The sequence below is a fragment of the Ranitomeya variabilis genome, chromosome 1 (assembly GCF_051348905.1).
Source record: "Ranitomeya variabilis isolate aRanVar5 chromosome 1, aRanVar5.hap1, whole genome shotgun sequence".
NCBI lineage: Eukaryota > Metazoa > Chordata > Amphibia > Anura > Dendrobatidae > Ranitomeya > Ranitomeya variabilis.
This window is the reverse complement of record NC_135232.1, coordinates 25,313,715-25,335,357: the sequence shown is the minus strand read 5'-3', so window position 1 is coordinate 25,335,357 and position 21,643 is coordinate 25,313,715. Positions and strand designations below refer to the sequence as shown.

At 44.8% G+C, this 21,643-nt stretch overlaps 1 protein-coding gene across 2 annotated transcripts in view; it reads left to right on the top strand.

Moving 5' to 3' along the window:
- Positions 1–6,978: 6,978 nt before the first annotated feature.
- Positions 6,979–21,643, top strand: part of OXCT1 (3-oxoacid CoA-transferase 1) — a 71,094-nt gene continuing 56,429 nt past the window's right edge. Inside the window, exons 1-3 of one of the 2 annotated variants that reach the window (XM_077281414.1) lie at positions 6,979–7,290; positions 14,029–14,137; positions 16,637–16,727. In XM_077281414.1, coding sequence (XP_077137529.1) covers positions 7,216–7,290; positions 14,029–14,137; positions 16,637–16,727 — 275 coding nt within the window. In that variant the 5' untranslated portion in view covers positions 6,979–7,215. Of the gene's footprint in view, positions 7,291–14,028; positions 14,138–16,636; positions 16,728–18,630; positions 18,713–21,643 lie in introns of those variants that run through there. The other variant, XM_077281415.1, reaches the window with a different exon arrangement.

Here is a 21,643-nt window from a genome sequence, read left to right as displayed (position 1 = left end):
GATCACATCGGAGGACAGAGAAATTAAATGGCAAATCGCGTTGTTTTTTTTTGTTGCGACCGCCGGTAAACGGTTAATTACCGGCGATCGCAACTCGGGGGTCGGTAAAAAACCCCCGAATCATGTTCTCTGGGGTCTCGGCTACCCTCGGAAACCGAGACCCCAGAGAAAATCCGACTCTGGGGGGCGCTATTCACTTTTTCCACAGCGCCGTTAATTAACGGCGCTGTGGTTTAAGTACCCTTAGCAGCCGCCGTTAAAAGGCGTATCGGCGGTTGTTAAGGGGTTAAATCAGAGAGATATGTCACGAAAAATAGTTAATAAATTACATTTCCCACATGTCTACTTTACATCAGCACAATTTTGGAAACAAAATTTTTTTTTGTTAGGGAGTTATTAGGGTTAAAAGTTGACCAGCAATTTCTCATTTTTACAACACCATGTTTTTTTTAGGGACCACATCACCTTTGAAGTCATTTTGAGGGGTCTATATGATAGAAAATAACCAAGTGTGACACCATTCTAAAAACTGCACCCCTCAAGCTGCTCAAAACCACATTCAAGAAGTTTATTAACCCTTTACGTACTTCACAGGAACTGAAACAATGTGGAAGAAAAAAATGAACATTTAACTTTTTTTTGCAAACATTTTACTTCAGAACCATTTTTTTTAATTTTCACAAGTGTAAAAACAGAAATGTAACCACAAATTTTGTTGTGCAGTTTCTCCTGAGTACGCCGATACCCCATATGTGGAGGTAAACCACTGTTTGGGCGCACCGCAGAGCTTGGAAGAGAAGGAGTGCCGTTTGACTGTTTCAATGCAGAATTGGCTGGAATTGAGATCGGACGCCATGTCGCGTTTGGAGAGCCCCTGATATGCCTAAACAGTGGAAACCCCCCACAAGTGACACCATTTTGGAAACTAGACCCCTTAAGGAACTTATCTAGATGTGTGGGGAGCACTTTGAACCCCCAAGTGCTTCACAGAAGTTTATAACGTAGAGCAGTGAAAATAAAAAATCGCATTTGTTTTCACAAAAATGATTTTTTCGCCCTCAAATTCTTATTTTCACAAGGGTAACAGGAGAAATTAGACCACAAAAGTTGTTGTGCAATTTCTCCTGAGTACGCCGATACCCCATATGTGGAGGTAAACCACTGTTTGGGCGCACCGCAGAGCTTGGAAGTGAAGGAGTGCCGTTTGACTTTTTCAATGCAGAATTGGCTGGAATTGAGATCGGATGCCATGTCGCGTTTGCAGAGCCCCTGATGTGCCAAAACAGTGGAAACCCCCCACAAATGACACCATTTTGGAAACTAGACCCCTTAAGGAACTTATCTAGATGTGTGGTGAGCACTTTAAACCCCCAGGTGCTTCACAGAAGTTTATAACGTAGAGCCGTGAAAATAAAAAAATCACATTTTTTCTACAAAAATGATATTTTTGCCTCCATATTTTTATTTTACCAAGGGTAACAGGAGAAAATGGACCTCAGAAGTTGTTGTACAATTTGTCCTGAGTACGCCGACACCCCATATGTGGGGGTAAACCACTGTTTGGGCGCATGACTGAGCTCGGAAGCAAAGGAGCGCCATTTGACTTTTCAATGCAAAATTGACTGGAATTGAGATCGGACACCATGTCGCGTTTGCAGAGCCCCTGATGTGCCTAAACAGTAGAAACCCCCCACAAGTGACCCCATTTTGGAAACTAGACCCCCCATGGAACTTATCTAGATGTGTAGTGAGAACTTTGAATGCCCAAGTGCATCACAGAAGTTTATAATGCAGAGTCGTGAAAATAAAAAATATATTTTTTTTTATCAAAAAAGATTTTTTAGCCCCCAAGTTTTCATTTTCACAAGAGTAACAAGAGAAATTGGACCCCAAAAGTTGTTGTCCAATTTGTCCTGAGTATGCTGGTACCCCATATGTGGGGGTAAACCACTGTTTGGGCGCATGGCTGAGCTTGGAAGGGAAGGAGCGCCGTTTTGGAATGCAGACTTTGATAGAATTGTCTGCGGGCATTATGTTGCATTTGCAGACCCCTAATGTACCTAAACAGTAGAAACCCCCAACAAGTGACCCCATTTTGGAAAATAGACCCCCCAAGGAACTTATCTAGATATGTGGTGAGAACTTTGAATGCCCAAGTGCTTCACAGAAGTTTATAATGCAGAGTAGTGAAAATAAAAAATATATTTTTTTCCCCACAAAAAAGATTTTTTAGCCCCCAAAAGTGGTTCACAAATACACGTATCCAGGTGTTAGAATGGCCAAGTCACAGTCCAGACCTCAATCCAATCGAGAATCTGTGGAAAGAGCTGAAAACTGCTGTTCACAAACGACCTCCATCAAACCTCACTGAGCTCGAGCTGTTTGCCAAGGAACAATGGGCAAGAAATTCAGTCTCTCGATGTACAAAACTGATAGAGACAAACCCCAAGCGACTTGTAATCGCAGCAAAAGGCGGCGCAACAAAGTATTAAGTTAAAGGGGCCAAATAATGTTGCACGCCCCACTAATCAGTTTTAGAATTGCCACAAAAATTTAAAATAACCAATAAATTTCATTCAACTTCACAATTGTGTTCCACTTGTTGTTGATTCTTCACCAAAAATTTACATTTGGTACCTTTATGTTTGAAGCCTGATATGTGGGAAAAGGCTGAAAAGTTGCAGGGAGCCGAATACTTTCGCAAGGCACTGTACATCCTGTATTATACCCCAGAGCTGCGCTCACTATTCTGCTGGTGTAGTCACTGTGTACATACATTACATTACTGATCCAGAGTTACATCCTGTATTATACTCCAGAGCTGAACTCACTATTCTGCTGGTGCAGTCACTGTGTACATACATTACATTACTGATCCTGAGTTACATCCTGTATTATACCCCAGAGCTGCACTCACTATTCTGCTGGTTGCAGTCACTGTGTACATACATTACATTGCTGATCCTGAGTTACATCCTGTATTATACCCCAGAGCTGCACTCACTATTCTGCTGGTGCAGTCACTGTGTACATACATTACATTACTGACCCTGAGTTACATCCTGTATTATACCCCAGAGCTGCACTCACTATTCTGCTGGTGCAGTCACTGTGTACATACATCACATTACTGATCCTGAGTTACCTCCTGTATTATACCCCAGAGCTGCACTCACTATTCTGCAGTCACTGTGTACATACATTACATTACTGATCCTGAGTTACATCCTGTATTATACTCCAGAGCTGCACTCACTATTCTGCTGGTGCAGTCACTGTGTACATACATTACATTACTGATCCTGAGTTACATCCTGTATTATACTCCAGAGCTGCACTCACTATTCTGCTGGTGCAGTCACTGTGTACATACATTACATTACTGATCCTGAGTTACGTCCTGTATTATACCCCAGAGCTGCACTCACTATTCTGCTGGTGCAGTCACTGTGTACATACATTACATTACTGATCCTGAGTTACCTCCTGTATTATACCCCAGAGCTGCACTCACTATTCTGCTGGTGCAGTCACTGTGTACATACATTACATTACTGATCCTGTTTTATACTCTGGAGGTTACTGACTTGTATTGTTTGTACTCAGTGACCCCCAGCAGTGTCTCATTAGTCTTGGGGTATACAGACATTTTTCTGTATTGCAGTTTGCTGAAAGTGGTTCTCCTGGAAACTTGTATGAGGGATGAAAATGTGAGTGACGACCTCTTACAAATATCACAGACTGCTACTATGGATATTGATAGCTTCCGAATGCTGAACATAAAGAGGTGACACACTGAGCTTCTGTGTGAAATGCTGTCTTTTTGAGTGTGGCTTTTAGCTTTCTCATGTCTGCCCACATCCCCTTAATATTTCAGTGTACTGTTATTACAGCTCTGATGGGCATTGCTGACCGAAGGAGGCAGAAGCAAGTAGCCCAGATAGTAACATAAGCAACTAAGGAACTAGTTAAAGCTACAAAGGAGCATGTAACAAGCTGCATCCAGTATTTCTGTGGTTGTAGTCCATCCCAAGAGAAAGAGATAGACCCTTCTGGATGAGAGAGCCGCCATTACCGAGCAGAGCAGCGAGGCTTGTTCCTGTGAGTGAAGAGTTCATCCACCAACCGGGTGAACACCAGCTACAGCAGAGGGAAGTAGGCAGGAATATTTCTGAGCCATGTAAGAATTGTGTGAACTGTAACATGATAACTAAGTGAGACGGCTGCAAGTGTGAAAACTGCAAGACAAGCAACTGCAGGGGACAGAGAGGTGAGAAGGGGCCCTGAGCAGCAGGCTGGATGTGTGCTGTGCTGTAAAGGGGGATATGCAAGTAGCTTCTTCAGAGAGGAAGAGGACAGGAACTCTGTCACCTACGGGAAGGAGCAGTCCTAAAAGTCCAAATCGACCTTTTAAAGGGTATGGCTGCATGAATTAGAGTACGAAGTCAAACAGGAGAGCATTGCGTGGCCTATAAGTCTCTTTACAGCTCACTTGGTGCTCCCCATAGGGAGAAACTTCACCAGTTAGATCCCGTGTGTAAGGCCGGGGACACACACAACGTATAAAAAAACGGTCCGTTTTTCACGGACGAGAATTGCACAAATGTTTCCAAAAACAGTGATCCGTGTGCAGTGCGAGGATGCGATTTCCTCGCATCAAATGATCCTTTTGACATCCATGTGACATCCGTATGCCGAGATTTTCTTGCAGGCTTGCAAAACCGACATCTAATGGATTTATGTGCTCAAATGTTCGGGAAAACATATATACAGTATGTATATATATATATATATATATATATATGTCATTGAGAGACACACACACATATATATATATATATACTGTATTTATATTTAATTCAGCGCGAGATATGTGAAAAGCCGGTAATTCAATTGCCGGCTTCTCATTTCTCCTTCACAAACCCGACATGATATGAGACATGATTACATACAGTAAACCATCTCATATCCCCTTTTTTTTGCACATTCCACACTACTAATGTTAGTAGTGTGTATGTGCAAAATTTGGGCGCTGTAGCTGCTAAAATAAAGGGTTAAATGGCGGAAAAAATTGGCGTGGGCTCCCGCACAATTTTCTCCGCCAGAGTGGTAAAGCCAGTGACTGAGGGCAGATATTAATAGCCAGGAGAGGGTCCATGGTTATTGGCCCCCCTGGCTACAAACATCTGCCCCCAGCCACCCCAGAAAAGGCACATCTGGAAGATGCGCCTATTCTGGCACTTGGCCACTCTCTTCCCACTCCCTGTAGCGGTGAGATATGGGGTAATGAAGGGTTAATGCCACCTTGCTATTGTAAGGTGACATTAAGCCAGGTTAATAATGGAGAGGCGTCAATTATGTCACCTATCCATTATTAATCCAATTGTATGAAAGGGTTAAAAACACCACACACACACATTATTAAAAATTATTTTAATGAAATAAATACACAGGTTGTTTTAATATTTTATTGCTCTCTCAATCCACCTGAAGACCCTCACTCGGCAAAATAATAAACCAACAATATACATACCCTCTGATGAACTGTCACGTCCCACGAAGTAAATCCATCTGAAGGGGTTAAATCAATTTACAGGCAGGAGCTGTGCTATAATGCAGCTGTGCTCGTGCCTGTAAAACCCCGGGTGCTGAAAGGAAAGCTGGGTGATCTGTACTTACATTGAGTCGCGGTGAGGCGCCCTCTGCTGGATGAACTCATATGAACTCGAGCGTGGGAACTTTTGTGACCCCGGCCTAAAGGAAGTGCTGCTGAAGCCTTTGCCAGCAGTCTATTCCAAGTGTTAGCTTGTTGCTGTGTATACCAACCGTCTATGGCCAGGTTCACACTTAGAAGGTGCTTTATGCCGTGCATTACAACTGGGTTTCCACTTGAATTTCCCCCAAAATATATGTTTCAATGGGAGCCATTCACTTCAATGAAGCCGACAGTCACTGTCTGACCGCCGTCCTGGCAGTATTTGTATTTGGAGTCTGTAAACTTGGAGTTTTGAGGTTTTTTTGTTTTTTTTAAAGAGGATTCAGTGAGTTTCTGTTCTGAATACTCAGTGTGAACAGGGTCTTAGCGAATGTGCACAAAGATGTTGGTGGAAATGCAGAGTTTTCTAAAAACACTTCAGGAAAACAACCAGTGTCTTTTCAGTCGCTCTTGGGGCGGTTCTGCTGCCGGCGTTTTTTGCTTAATAATTTTCAAGCATGAGCGGTCTCTTAATTTACAGCTTTCAGATTTGTGAACCGAGAAGCGGATACAAGTGACAGAAGACGGAACGTGCGCACAGCCTTGTCATTTTACACTGCGGAGCATTATGTTCCGCTTAGGAGGCGCTTACTCTGGCGGAATCCTCCCGAAGCCTTTGTGCGCAGACCCCTTAGGCTGTGTTCACAAGACGTCTTTGTCAGGCCGTTTCTGTTGGGAGCCCACATGTGCACATTGCCTTGGGGTGCGAGGTTTTCGAACAGGAACGCCAAGGCCTCAATTCATCCAAACTTTTAAGCCAGAAATCTGCTGTAAAAAGCTTTGAAAAGTTTCAAAATTTTTACTAAACGTGAGGTTGTGCAATTTTCTTCTAGTTATGCCATCCTCACCCAGCAAAGTGGTGCGGGGACAGTGGGGCGCGCGACCTCCGCTCCTGAAATTCATGACCTGGGGTCAGACTTGGGGTGGGGCGCCGCACGACACTTTGCACCTCGTTCCAAGACGACTCCTCATCAAAAGCGCCTCAGACGTCCCAAGTCTTCAAGAATCAGCGCCCAAGTGTTGAAGGAGTTTTGAGGAGGATTTACTACTTCGTTTTTGCTAAAAAAAAACAACAGGAGAATAAAACTGTGTGTGAACATCGCCCTACGGAAAAGTGGGACAGAGGGGCACTTGGATGATAGTGGGGGCTGTCCTGCAAAGGAAGGACACGTGGAAAAGGAGGAAAGGTTAGTGGTTTTATGTGACTTTGATCACGATATCGCAGCTGCACATGTGGCATGTCGCGACCAGGCTGAGGACTGAGGTGGTCTCTCTGCAGCTGCTACAGGGGCTCATGTGCGTCCTCTGTGCTGCAGGTCGCACAAAAGTCGCAGCACCGGGTCCTAAAGGCGCACTACAGTGCAGGCCTCTCCTCCTCCTCCGCCCCTGCCGCAGCCTCCTCTCCTCCTCCGCCCTCCCCGGCCTCCTCTCCTCGGTGCACTGCTCGGGTGCTTTGCTGGATGACGATGGCCGCCTGCAGATTCCTCCAGACTCTCAGAAGAGGCCTGAGCCTGCAGAGGAGCGCACACAGCAAGGTATGGGCCGTCCGCCATGGCAGTGCCAGCTGTATCATAGTGTGTGACATTGTGCATGCTGCCACCCTCTGACCTTGTGCCCAGACCAGTCCCTGGCTCAGTGGGTGCTGGTGCCCAGTCTGCCCAGTCCTGTGATCTCCAGCTCCCCTGCAGGCCTGGTCTGTGCTGACTTTGCCCCTATAGGAATGTATGGAGTCCTGCATCTTGTGGGGGCATCCCTGGGGTGCAGTGTTGGGCACTAGGCATCCCCTCTATGCATTAGTGACCCAGTGCTTCCCCACTTGCTGCTGATATCTCTGGGGCTGTAGGGCAGGGTGGTCTTCTCCTGGTACAGGGGGCGCAGAGCGTCTGTCCTGTATGTGACAGCGACCTTCACAAGTTTATGTGCATCGGAATATCCGCTGCGCGTTACTATCCCGGGATTGTGAATCCGCCGGTTTTTTTTGGAACTTTGCAGCAGCGGGAAGTGTAAATGCTCACATTATTTTCTGCAGCAAATCCGTACAAAAAAATAATTGCACCGAAATCTGCGCATGATACGGCTATGTGCACACGTTGCGGATTGGGGGGCAGAATTTTCCGCACAAAATCTGCATCTCCTGGTAGAAAACGCAGGTGCGGATTTGATGCGTTTTTTATGCGGATTTTCAGCGTTTTTTACCCCTGCGGATTTCTATAATGGAAGGGGTCAGAAACGCTGCAGATCTGCACAAAAGAAGTATTTTTCCGCACCATTAGAACAGCATTTTTTTTTTCTATTGATTTACATTGTACTGTAAATCACTTTGCGGATCAGCAGCGTTTCTGCTCGGAAAAATCCGCTGCGGATATGCATTAAATCCCCATCATGTGCACACAGCCTAAAGGTGGATTTTGGTGCTTTTTTATTAGTCCATGAGCCGGGCCAGATATCGGTACCACCCGGAGTGACTAATTTTCTTTGGTATTTTTAGGTAGATGCATGTCTGTAGTTTATTTTTTGATATGATAGCCCTTACATATACGTAGCTTATTAACCCCTTCAGCCCTAGGCCTATTTGTACCCAAGTGCCTAAGCCAATCTGACCTGTGCCACTTCATGGGCTAATAACTTTGGAACGCTTTCACCTATCCAAGCCATTCTGAGATTGTTTTCTCGTGACATATTGTACTTCACGTCAGTGCTAAATGGGAGTCAATATATTTTACCTTTCTATATAAAAAAATGCTAAATATTCGGAAATTTTGGAAAAATCGCCAATTTTTTAACTTTGAAATTCTCTGCTTTTTACAAAAATACTGATACCCCCCATAATAGTTATTAATTTACACTCCCCACATGTTTACTTCATATTGGCATCATTTTGAAAATGAAACCTTATTGTTTTACGACGTAATAGGGCTTATAGTTTTATGCGCAATTTTTCACATTTACAGCAAAACCCACTTTTCAAAGGACCAAGTCACTTCTGAAGTCACTTTAAGGGGCTTACATAACAGAAACCACCCATAAATTACCCCATTTTGCAAACTACACCCCTCAAGCTGTTCAAAACTCATTTTTAAAAACTGTTAACCCTTTAGGTGTTCCACAGGAATTTTAGCAGAATGAAGGCGAAATTTCAAAATTTCATTTTTTTTCCAGATATTACATTGTAATCCAATTTTACCTGCAACCTAGCAAGGGTTAACGGCAAACCCAAACTTGGTTACCCTAATTCTGCAGTTTATAGAAACACCCCACATGTACTCGTAAACTAAAGTATGGGCACACAGCACAGCTCAACACGGAAGGAGCGCTATGTGGTTTTTGGGTGGCGGATTCACTGGAAGAAATCTAGGGGGCCATGTCACATTTGAAGGCTGCCTGAGGTACCCCCACAGTGGAAACCCCAAAAAGTGACCTGGCTAGAATGTCAGACCATGAGGATCAGACCACCAGCAGTTGGACTGGGTTCAACATAAAAATCCGCAGCGACATTGTAGTGGCCCAGGACACTGTAAGCTACCTGCCCACTATCAATGCTCCTGCAACAGCCATGTCCACTGTGAATGAAGTCTTGGAGCAAACACATGCCATCATGCAGACCCTGAAGCTTAACAGAATTGTGTGTGTGTTTGATCAAGCACTCTATGCCAAAGCTGCCGAGGTTATCTGGAAACAGGAGAAGTTCAAGAACATTATAATTAGAATGGGTGTCTTCCACACAATCTGTAATCTCCTCTCTATCATAGGGAACAGATTTCAGGATGCAGGCCTTAGAGATCTGTGTGTTGAATCCGGTGTAATCGCTGAAGGATCAGTGTCTGGAGTGATGGACGGCCGGAGGTACAACAGAGCAGTGAGACTACACAAGCTGGTCTATGAAGCACTTATGAGGCTTGCATGGAAAAACTTCCTTCCATGGCTAGAAGAAAACCATGCAAGGGACCTTCACCATCTGGATGAAACACTGAAGAACATCACAAACTTTCGCATCAGTGTGTCGCAGGGATCCTTCGAAAAGCTCTTGGATAATGAATCTTGCACACTTACCCTGAAGCTCTTTCAAGTTTATCTTGAGACCCTCAGAAATGAACAACTCTCAGCATTCTGGATGTCATACTTGGACATGGTCGAGACCATGCTGGCCCTGGTTCGAGCTTCAAGAGAAGGCAACTGGATGCTTCACCTAGGAGCAATCCGACAGATGATACCATGGTGTTTTGCCTATGACAAGGTCAACTATGCCCGATACCTAACCTATTACTATGCCACAATGTCTCGGCTGCCCATAGAACACCCAGAGGTCCATGAATACTTCATGCAAGGTGGCTTTTCGGTCCAGATCGGTAGCAAGAATCCTTTTGGACGAATTCCTGTGGACCAGACCATTGAAGAGACAATCATCAAAGACACCCAGACACCAGGGGGCACAAAAGGCTTCAGCCTCAAAGTTGGAGCTGTTTCCAGGTTCTACCTGACATCAGAGTACCGCAGTATGTACTTGAGGCAGCTGAGGGCCCTGGTAGGCCAACAATATACTGACTTCAGCCATTCAGACCTACAGGTGTCTAGGATTAGAAGAGATGAAGCCGATGTCCAATCTTTCGTTCAACTGCTGGAGACAGGTTGGGTGAACCCCTTCAACAAAGAGCATAATGGTGAACTTATCAGTTTGTCAACAGCGACTGTAGCACCACCAGATGTAGCCAAAGACCTTCAAGGGGCATACAGTATAGGAGAGGATGCATATCAAACATTCAAGGATGAGCGTTTGGGTACCGATAAGCCAACTACATTGTTTCATGACAAGATGACGAAGAACAAACTTAAAACGTTCTCTAACATCCAAATGAAGACACGCAGACAAGGTCTTGGCAAGGAGGTAATTTTGAAGGCTGACAGAAACCTATTTGGCCAGATGATACTTGTAGCTGAGAACAGAAAGCTACAAATGAGTGATGTCTTGACTCATCCCCTGGGTCCATTGCCATGGGCACTTGCCAATGGTGATGGGTCTATCCGCAAGACCAACAAGGCTGCCCTCGCAAGGGAGTTGGAGAGGAATGCTCGTCCTGCAGAAGTGATCCCCGAGCCCTCTGCAACCATCATTGATGGGATGAGCCTGGTTCAGAAACTGAAGGGAAACAATGCAACATTTGGCCAGCTAGCAGGCACAGCAATGAGTCGCGCTATCCATGAGGGTGCTAAGAGCAAGCGCATTGATATTGTCTTTGACGTCTACAAGGAGACATCCATCAAAGATACAGAAAGAGTCAACAGATATGAAGGCACAGGGATCCATTTCAAGAACATTCAACATGGGCACAACATCCAGCAGTGGAAAAAGCTTCTAAGTAGTTCCTCCAACAAGGCAAGTCTCATAAAGTTTCTGGTAGAAGAATGGAAGGCGAAACACCACAGGGAGAAGCTTGAGGAGAAGGAGCTGTATGTCACATGTGAGCAGCTCTGCTTTAAGATCACCAAAGAACAGTGGGAAGAGGCTGCTGACCTTAAGTCAAATCAAGAAGAAGCAGACACACGCCTCCTTCTCCATGCTCTTCATGCAGCAGAATCTGGTTACAAGTCGGTCATCATCACTTCGGAGGATACTGATGTCATGGTCCTGTGTCTGGGCATGTGCCACAAAATCCCATCCCACCTGTTCCAGAAATGCGGTACACAGAACCGGACAAGATTCCTGGATATCACCACTCTGAGCCGAACATTGGGAGGCAGCGTATGTGATTCATTGATTGGTATGCATGCATTTACAGGCTGTGACACCGTCAGTGCATTCGCTGGCCGTGGGAAGATGACGACACTCAAGCAGTTGAAGATGAACAAGACATACCAGGATGCCTTTCAGGAAGTTGGTCGTTCATGGGAAGTGTCTACCGAACTTTTTGAGAAGTTACAGGAAATCACCTGCCACATGTACCTGCCAACTACCCAAACAACTGAGGTAAACAGGCTCCGTTATCAGCTGTTCTGTGCCAGACGTGGAGTGGTAGAGTCAAGTCAACTCCCTCCTTGCCAGGACTGCCTTTTCATGCATGCACTGCGTGCAAACTACCAGGCTGCGATCTGGAGGAGAAGTCTGCAGAGCCAGCCATGGGTTGCAAACCCAACAGACTGCGGTTGGATGATAGATAACGACGGAAAGCTTGTTGTCAAGTGGATGCAAGGGGCACCAGCACCAGAAGCTATTATACAGCTACTGTCCTGCAAGTGTGTGCGGTCATGTGAACTTCCTCAGTGTACTTGCCTCAGCAATGGCCTGAAGTGCACAGACATGTGCAGATTACAGACATGCCAGAACAAGGGTACTGAAGACGAGCCAGTAGAACAACAGTCAGATTCAGAGTCCGATGTTGAAGATATTATGGAGTAACATATATATATATATATATATATATATATATATATATATATATATATATATATATATATATATATATATATATATATATATATATATATATATATGCACATGACATGTTCAGTGTGTATTTACATAACTTGGATTAAATTTTGTTACAAATACTACATCTAGTCACTCCGGGTGGTACCGATATCGTCATATTTGGTTCTTGGCTCATGCTAAAATTCCTGTGGAACACCTAAAGGGTTAACAGTTTTTAAAAATGAGTTTTGAACAGCTTGAGGGGTGTAGTTTGCAAAATGGGGTAATTTATGGGTGGTTTCTGTTATGTAAGCCCCTTAAAGTGACTTCAGAAGTGACTTGGTCCTTTGAAAAGTGGGTTTTGCTGTAAATGTGAAAAATTGCGCATAAAACTATAAGCCCTATTACGTCGTAAAACAATAAGGTTTCATTTTCAAAATGATGCCAATATGAAGTAAACATGTGGGGAGTGTAAATTAATAACTATTATGGGGGGTATCAGTATTTTTGTAAAAAGCAGAGAATTTCAAAGTTAAAAAATTGCCGATTTTTCCAAAATTTCCGAATATTTAGCATTTTTTTATATAGAAAGGTAAAATATATTGACTCCCATTTAGCACTGACGTGAAGTACAATATGTCACGAGAAAACAATCTCAGAATGGCTTGGATAGGTGAAAGCGTTCCAAAGTTATTAGCCCATGAAGTGGCACAGGTCAGATTGGCTTAGGCACTTGGGTACAAATAGGCCTAGGGCTGAAGGGGTTAATAAGCTACGTATATGTAAGGGCTATCATATCAAAAAATAAACTACAGACATGCATCTACCTAAAAATACCAAAGAGAATTAGTCACTCCGCTTGGTACCGATATCGTCAAATTTGGTTCTTGGCTCATGGACTATATGCTCCGATTTCACTCTGGACCTTCACTTCAGAGAACTGTCATTGCTGCAGGACAAATAATCAGCACCGAGGGTGAATTTACACCCGGAGAATATCTACTTCTACAATCTCATCTTAGCTGGGACTGTTTTGTCCTTTTGGTTTTTGCGCACGTTTGTAAAATCCGCGGTGTGTGCCCTTACCATCCTGAACATCCCTGACGTTTCCTATTACAGCCTGGAATCTTCAGGATTCTGAGCCAAGGACATAAGTGGATCTCGTAGGACGGACAAGTGGGATCCGTCCTTCTTATTGTTTTTAACCTTATTTCTGACTTTGGCTAAAAAGTTTTGCAAGTTTTATGTTTACGACAAATTCATAAATAGGGAAACCTACAAGCTCCGTGCACAGCGCAGTAATACAAACGTCGCTACGCCCTCTGCAGGCGCTACACGTGCCTCCGCTTGACTGACACCTCCAGGGTCACATGATTGTCTGCGTAGGACGCACATTGTTTTCTCTTGAGGACATTTTATACAAGGTCACTGTCGGCTAACCATGTGACGGCTATGCAACCTGTGATACTAGTAGCCTCGTCCCAGGCCGTATTTATAGACCACGTACATAGGACACGCAACATTTCCAGTCTTCCTGTCACCCGCAGCCGGAGGTTTTCACCCATTCATGCACTTTTTGGACCAGATCCTTCCACTTGCAACCTGACCTCCCCAAAAAGTCTCCATACACATAGGGGCTACAGAAGCAGCTAAGGATTCTTGCTTAGGCCAAGCTGTGGGACCTCCGTTGCTGCTGCTCCCGCAGAGCCCTGCACATATGTCACACCTGTATCTTCTGCCTCTGACATTTTGCTCATGATTAAAATTTAAAAAAATCCTACATTCCATGTTGTGTCCCTGCGTCGGCTGCGTTGGGTATGTAATGTGCTCTGCGTTTCGTCCGTCCACTCATTGACCTCTGTGATTCCAGATCTGCGCCTGTTACTTCTCCACATCCGGGTCACACAGCGCCAGGTTCTACAATGATCCGGTTGAAGCGGTGAAGGACATACCGGACGGCTCCACGCTGCTCGTTGGCGGTAAATTTAATTCTGTTATCAATTTTGTGAAGTCTCATAATCTCATATGTGAGAGCAGCACAGGGTAGAAAAGGAGGCCGGGGATATGTAGTGTTATTATGACGAGAATTAGTATTTTCATGTGAAAAGGCTTTAACTGCTGCCAGGACTCTGAGAAAGAGCATGTGAGTCCTTCTCTCCTCCGTCCACTTGTAAAAAGAGTCTGTGAGTTCTTCTCTCTTCCATCCACTTATATAGCAAGTCTGTGTTTCCTTCTCCCCCATCATTTATAGGCAGAGCCTGTGAGTCCTGCTCCCCCCTCACTTTTAGGCAGAGCCTATGAGTCCTGCTCCCCCCTCATTTATAGGCAAAGACTGTGAGTCCTACTCCGCCCTCACTTATAGGTAGAGCCTGAGAGTCCTGCTCCCCCCCTCACTTATAGGCAGAGCCTGAGAGTCCTGCTCCCCCCTCACTTATAGGCAGAGCCTGTGAGTTCTGCTCCCCCCTCACTTATAGGCAGAGCCTGTGAGTCCTGCTCCTCCCTCACTTATAGGCAGAGCCTGTGAGTCCTGCTCCCCCCTCACTTATAGGCAGAGCCTGTGAGTCCTGCTCCCTCCTCACTTATAGGCAAAACCTGTGAGTCCTGCTCCCCCCTCACTTATAGGCAGAGCCTGTGAGTCCTGCTCCCTCCTCACTTATAGGCAGAGCCTGTGAGTCCTGCTCCCCCTCACTTATAAACAGAGCCTGTGATTCCTTCGCCCCCCACCCTCATTTATAGGCAGAGTCTGTGTTTCCTGCTTTTTCCCTCTCTTATAGGCAGAGCCTGTGAGTCCTGCTCCCCACCCTCATTTATAGGCAGAGCCTGTGAGTCCTGCTCCCCCCTCACTTATAGTCAGAACCTGTGAGTCCTGCTCCCCCCTCACTTATATGCAGAGCCTGTGAGTCCTGCTCCCTCCTCACTTATAGGCAGAGCCTGTGAGTCCTGCTCCCCCCTCACTTATAAACAGAGCCTGTGATTCCTTTGCCCCCCCCACCCTCATTTATAGGCAGAGTCTGTGTTTCCTGCGCTTTCCCTCTCTTATAGGTAGAGCCTGTGAGTTTTGTCCCCCCCCCCACTTATAGGCAGAGCCTGTGAGTCCTGCTCCCCTCTCACTTATAAACAGAGCCTGTGAGTCCTGCTACCCCCTCACTTATAAACAGAGCCTGTGAGTCCTGCCCCCCTCCCTCATTTATAGGCAGAGCCTGTGAGTCCTGCTCCCCCCTCACTTATAGGCAGAGCCTGTGAGTCCTGCTCCCCCCCTCACTTATAGGCAGAGCCAGTTACCAGAACCTGGACCCCATTAACTTGAATGAGGGGCTCGAACATCCAGTGTTTGTCACTCTGTTATGAGCATGACAGCATGACTATCCATGGCCCCTTACCAGCCTGAGAATACGAGCCCCCAGCTGTCTGCTTTAGCTTGACTGGTTGTCAGAAATGGGGAGGAACCCCACACGGTTTTTTTTTTTTTCTAAATATTTAAATAATTAAAAAATACTGCTTGGGGCCCCTTCTATTCTTGATAATCAGCCTTGCTGAAGCTGACAGTCGAGGGTTGCAGCCCCCAGCTGAGAGTTTTGCTTTGCTGGTTATCAAAAATACAGGGGAACCCACGCCTTTTCTTTTTTAATGAATTATTTATAGCGCAGGAGGCGGCTGATGAATACTCATATCAGCCGCTCCTGCTCTCACTGTTATTAGCGGTAGCAGGTGTCGGATGATGGGAGCAGTAGTCCCATCAGCTGACACCAATGGCCGGAGGTAAACTGTATACCTTCTATCACAGCTGAGCGCTCACACTGTCTTTTGACAGAGTGGGAACTGGGGTTGTCTGACCGGCGGAGATGATTTTACCGCCGATCAGAATCGGTATTTGCTGCGATGTTATGCACATGACAGCACGACGAACACCCGGAGTTCGCTGTCTGTGCCTGAACAGTTGGTGTTCTCTATGGACGCCGAACTTTACTGTGTGGGTTCACCCATCTCTACCTGGGAGTCCGGCTCCCTCCTCACTTATAGGTAGAGTTTGTGATTTATGCTTCAGAAAATTATCAATCCTATCAAAAGCCTGCAACCCCCTGATTATGAACTGCCCACCATTGGTAGTACCTCAAATCTCTGCTGGAATAGGGTCCCATCTGGCTCAGGAATAGTAACCTGGTACTGCATCTAAAGTATTTTTGTGTCACCGTGGTAACAGACTACACAACGCCTGTGTAGTCAGACCCCGCAGTTCTACTCCATTGTGTCCTTCTCTTACCATTGCCTTATATTCAGTTAATAGATTAGCAAGAAGTAGAGTCGCATAGAATGGAGTGATCAGACTACAGAGCCGTAGTTTGTAGTCTGTTACCACGGAGACACAATGCATCTGCATGGGCACCAGAGTAAATCTGAGCTCCCTCTGCCCCTTTAAGGGACTCTGACTCTGATAAAGTTTGAGGACTTCTAGTTGATCGTTTTTTTGTCCTCCCCAGGTTTCGGCTTGTGTGGAATCCCAGAGAAACTTATTGACGGCCTCCTTAAAACAGGCGTGAAGCGAATAACTGCCGTGAGCAACAATGCGGGGTAAGCGTCCATCCTCCATCATCCGCCCCCCACCATGTGTTTAAAAGAAGTCTGGGGGGCCGAGTCTCTGGTGTTTTATTGAAGCGTTACAATACAACACAAAAACGTTCTCAAGATATTCGCCCAAAAATTAAACACAAAAGCAAGTATTAATTTGTGGCCAAATCGAGCTTTTCGGAAGGTTTTACAAAAGGTTTTTGCTCTTTAGGACGTACAGTCCTCGACATATTCACACAAAAAAACATATTACAAAGGAAAACATTAATTGGTCCAGTGGTTATCTTTTTATTTTTTTATATTCCACTTTTTTTGCAAATAATAATAATAATATTAATAATAATAATCTTTATTTATATAGCGCCAACATAGTCCGCAGCGCTATATATGATTTGCCCATGTGCCAAATTTGGTGCTGATTGGTCCAGTCGTTTGGCCATTAATTAATGTTTGCGTCAGTATTCTGGTTTTGTTTTTATGTAAATATGTAGAGATCAGCAGATAAAGAATTCACTTTGGAAAGTTTAGGTAGGTGCACGCGTTAAGTATTTGCAGCAGAAATTTCTGCATCTCTTAGAAGGAAAAATGCTGCTTAAAATAGGTGCGTTTTCTGCATTTTTTATGCTTTTTTTTATTATTTCATGCGCTTTTGTTGCAGATTTTCCCCACTTGTTAATACAGGTGAAATCTGCAGCAAAATGACATGTTGCAGGTTTACATCTAATGCAAATCTGCAAGGAAAAAATAAGCAACGTGCGGATGAGACTTCAGGAATCTCATTGACTTTGTTGGCATCAGGAAAACGTTCAGGTTTTGTGACAAATCTGTACAGAAAAAACCACAACGTTTGCATGGACTCTAAAGGATCTGTGCACACAGTCAGTATTTGATGCTGACATTTCTGCCTCAAAAAAGGCAGGAAACGTGATGCATAAAAAACATGCGTTTTTACATGCTTTTTAATGCGTTTTTTTATGCTTTTTTTTTTTTTCTTTCATGCGCTTTTGTAGCAGATTTTCCCCACTTATTAATACAAGTGAAATCTGCAGCAAATTGACATGCTGCAGGTTTACATTTGCTGCAAATCTGCAAGGAAAAAATAAACAACGTGTGGATGAGGCTTCAGGAATCTCATTGACTTTGTTGGTATCAAGAAAACCTTCAGGTTTTATGACAAGACCACAACGTTTTTACGGACTCAAAAGGATCTGTGCACACATTCAGTATTTGCTGCATCAAAAAAGGCAGGAAACACAATGCCTAAAAAACATGCGTTTTTACATGCTTTTTTTATGCATTTTTTTTCCCAGTTTTCAGAATGTGAAAAAACGCTGAAAGCTTTTTCGTGCTGCAGATGTGAAACTGCTTCAAATATGCAAGAGAAAATAAGCAACATATGCACAAGATTTCAGAAACCTCGTTTACTTTGCTGGGACAGTAAAATGCTTTTTTTGCGGCAAAAATGTGATGTGTGTACATACCCTTAGACTGGGTTTCAGCGTTCTAGGACCTCTGTGGTAAATTTGGGGCAGATTGGTCAGTATATTTAGTACACACGTCCTAGAGAGCGGAAACCTGGTGTAAAACTTTCCAAAGTGCCTAAATAACCCTCCGATCTCTACACATTTGCAAAAAAGGGAGGAAAAAAGCAAATAATAACTTTAATAAATATATTTTTTTAACAACATCAATTAAGATACGTAAAACGTGTGAGCATAACTATAAAATAAAGCTGTGGTAAACGGAGTAATTCTACTAATACAACATAAACATGACCGGGCCTACACTGTCAGAAAGAGACCATCTTTGTTACCCATAGCAACCAATCGGAGCCCAGCTTTCATTTTTTAAACAGCTCTGTTAAAATGAAAGCCGCTCCGTGATTGGTTGTTATGGGCAACAAGGCGCAAGGAGAGGACACACAGTGGAGGAATAAATGTGAAACACATGCAAAATCGGAGGCTGGAGGATTAGAAAGCTACAAGCAGGTGCTTATGGGAAATGTAGTCTTCAGTGGTCACATGAGCAGCGCATATTTCACGTCGAGCGGAGAGACGCAGTTATGGAGGAACTGAAGCCAGAATAAGAAATTGGCCCATGACTATCCAAAGGCATTAAGAGATTTGACAGAGTAGTAGATTGTGGGAGAACCCTTTTAAAATGAATAAACAGAAGATCTATAGTTCAGTATCTACAGTATCGCCATGGTAACAGACTACGAACGAGCCTTATGTAGTCGGAACCCTCCACTTTATTCCATATTGTCTTTCTCTTACTACATCGAATTCTCTGGAGCTTCTTACACCATAAATAGATGTCGTGGTCGATCCTTACGCTTTCTCTTACTGGTTTCCTAAGAGTCGTCGTTGTTTACCGTCATCTGATCGGCCCAGGAATGTCGGGCAAAGAGCCCAGTATGGGCAGTAATACTGCGACTTATGGCTGGATTGTGTAACCCCCGGGAGACAGAATCGCGGTATCGTGCATGGATTATTATACACCCGTCGGTAACTATTATATTGCCGTGCCGTAGACCTTCCTGGCTCTGCTTCATCTGCACAGATGTCTATGTCACCGGCTTTTGCAGCAACGATCTAATGAAGCGCGCTACTGACACAAAGTAGCTGAACTATAACGTGTCCTCGTTAATGATCTACCACGTTCTGTGCATTAAGTCCTAATGAGGTGACAGGGCGGATAAGGGACAAGACGGCGCATGGGTAAAATGGAGCACAGGCCGATGAGAAGTGACCGGGCTGTAGGGACGGCTCGGGCTGAGGGGGTCAAGGGTTCCCTCTACTAATTATGCTAAATCTTTACACCCCTATAGAACTTGTCCTTGATATGGGGTATTTACATTTATGTTCTTCTACACAAGACCCCATAATCTAGTACAGACCCCAGAATAGACTGCAGATGATTGCCTTCTTGGGGGGTGCTGTAGACCACATCCTGACCCTAGGGCCTTCTGTGGGGGAGGGTAATTGTAGGAATATGGAAAGCATAATAGGACAGATGCCCGATATCTGCAGATCATGCTCCATCCTGGTCGGTATGTGCAGGCGCAAAGTCATTGGCACCGCTCCTCTCCCAATGCTGAATTGAGTGGTAGTGGACAAACCTTTTTATATAGGACCTCTCACCAGGTCGGCAGTACCCAGTTTTTTTCTTACTATTCTATTCCTGCTGCTTCCCTGAGTATTCAGTTTTTTGTATTCTTGAAATCCATTATACAGTTCCAGAGATATGGGCTTTATTGTTTCAAACCAATTTTTACCTAGGGGTGTGGCTAACAAGGTAATTATGCAGGGCAGCCCAAAGACACGCCCCAGAGGATCCTGTGAGACACACCCTCTTGTAAAGATCATAAATATTACCGCTAAATTAAAAAGCAGATATTCCTGGAAAAGTATGGCGGGTTTAAACATTAAACCAACAACAAAAAATTACCCGGGGAGTTGGGGAAATGAAAGAAGAGTAAAACCCGGCCAGTTTTGACTTGATGATAGATCTGTCTTAAGCTCAAGTTTATTTCGAGGCAGAAAATTCCCAATTCTTAACCTCGCTTTTGTTATGGGATTACCACATCTTCTGTTGCTTTACATTCTTCCCTGACCTTGTGGGGGACAGTTTACTTGCCCCATGAGGGGGGAGGGATTACAAGGGCCTGCCATGAATTGTCTACTCCGTACCTGTATCCTATAGGTAAAGCAAAGAGGAGTGCGGTGGATCCCGGGTGCTACCGCTGACAAGGTTAGTCCAGGCGGTAAGTATAAAAAACTTCCAATTTTTTGCAACGCGTTTCGGAACCAAAACGCGTTACCGAGGATCCACCGCACGCCTCTCCTGTTGCCGGAGCAGCACCAATCATTGGAGTATATATATCACTCTTGACGTAGTTGTGCCGCGCACAGCCTGACCTCGTATATCAGTAGTGACTCTCGTTATCAGCGGCTGCCATATCTGCAGATTCTATCCGCTGCGAGCGTTACTTTATCTTAATGAGTGCAGCTACCAGGCGGCGACTTCCTAACGTGCGGTATTATCTGGCTTGTTTGCGGCAAAGCTGAGGCCGACTAACATGGCTTCTGTTACAGCACCCCTTTAAAAAAATCTTATTTTCAATGAATGAAATGTCTAAAATATAATACTACTATACATAATCTACTTCTGGCTGCAGAATGAGTTAACTGAGGGTCGCCCAGTGAGCTCGCTCTGACGGTCTATGGGGCATATATTGGCACATTGGCAGCGCAGATTTCTGTATTTTCACAGGGACATTCCTATAATCCACCCCTGTGCATTGCAGGGCACTCGTATCTATGGAGGATATTTGCCATGTGTAAACCCCGCGTGTTGCTCTTGGCCTCCGTCCAGGAGCTGCAGACTGTCGCTGATTATCTGATCACTCCCTGTCCTGTCATTCATGGCTCATCATTTGGATGATAGGGGTTATCTTATCTGCTGTTTCCTATTTGCTTTGTCACCTGATCGACCCTCATGGCCTCTCTTGCTAGTACAGCACACTTGTCGTCACACAGAGGGAACGATCACCTGATAGTGTATAATGGCTGCTGATCACCCGATGAATGAGCAAAACGCTCCTTCGTTACGTAAAATTATTTTTGAGCAAACTTAAAAATCACCATTCTCAGCAGACATCATACAGTGTAAGCAGGACAGGAGCTAAAAGGCTGAGCCTACTTATAGCCGGCAGAAAAGGGCCATGCTACACAGCCAGGTTTTGCCTCTAACAGCCATGAGAAGAGTAGCGCTCCGCCTGCTGCTGTTAACCACTTAAACGCCACTGTCAATATCTGCGGGAACAGGGGGGCACACATTGTTCAACACATCCATCTGCCCCTATAACGACACAATTGCTGAGACACAATGTTGCCTCCACCATGCCTCACTGTGGG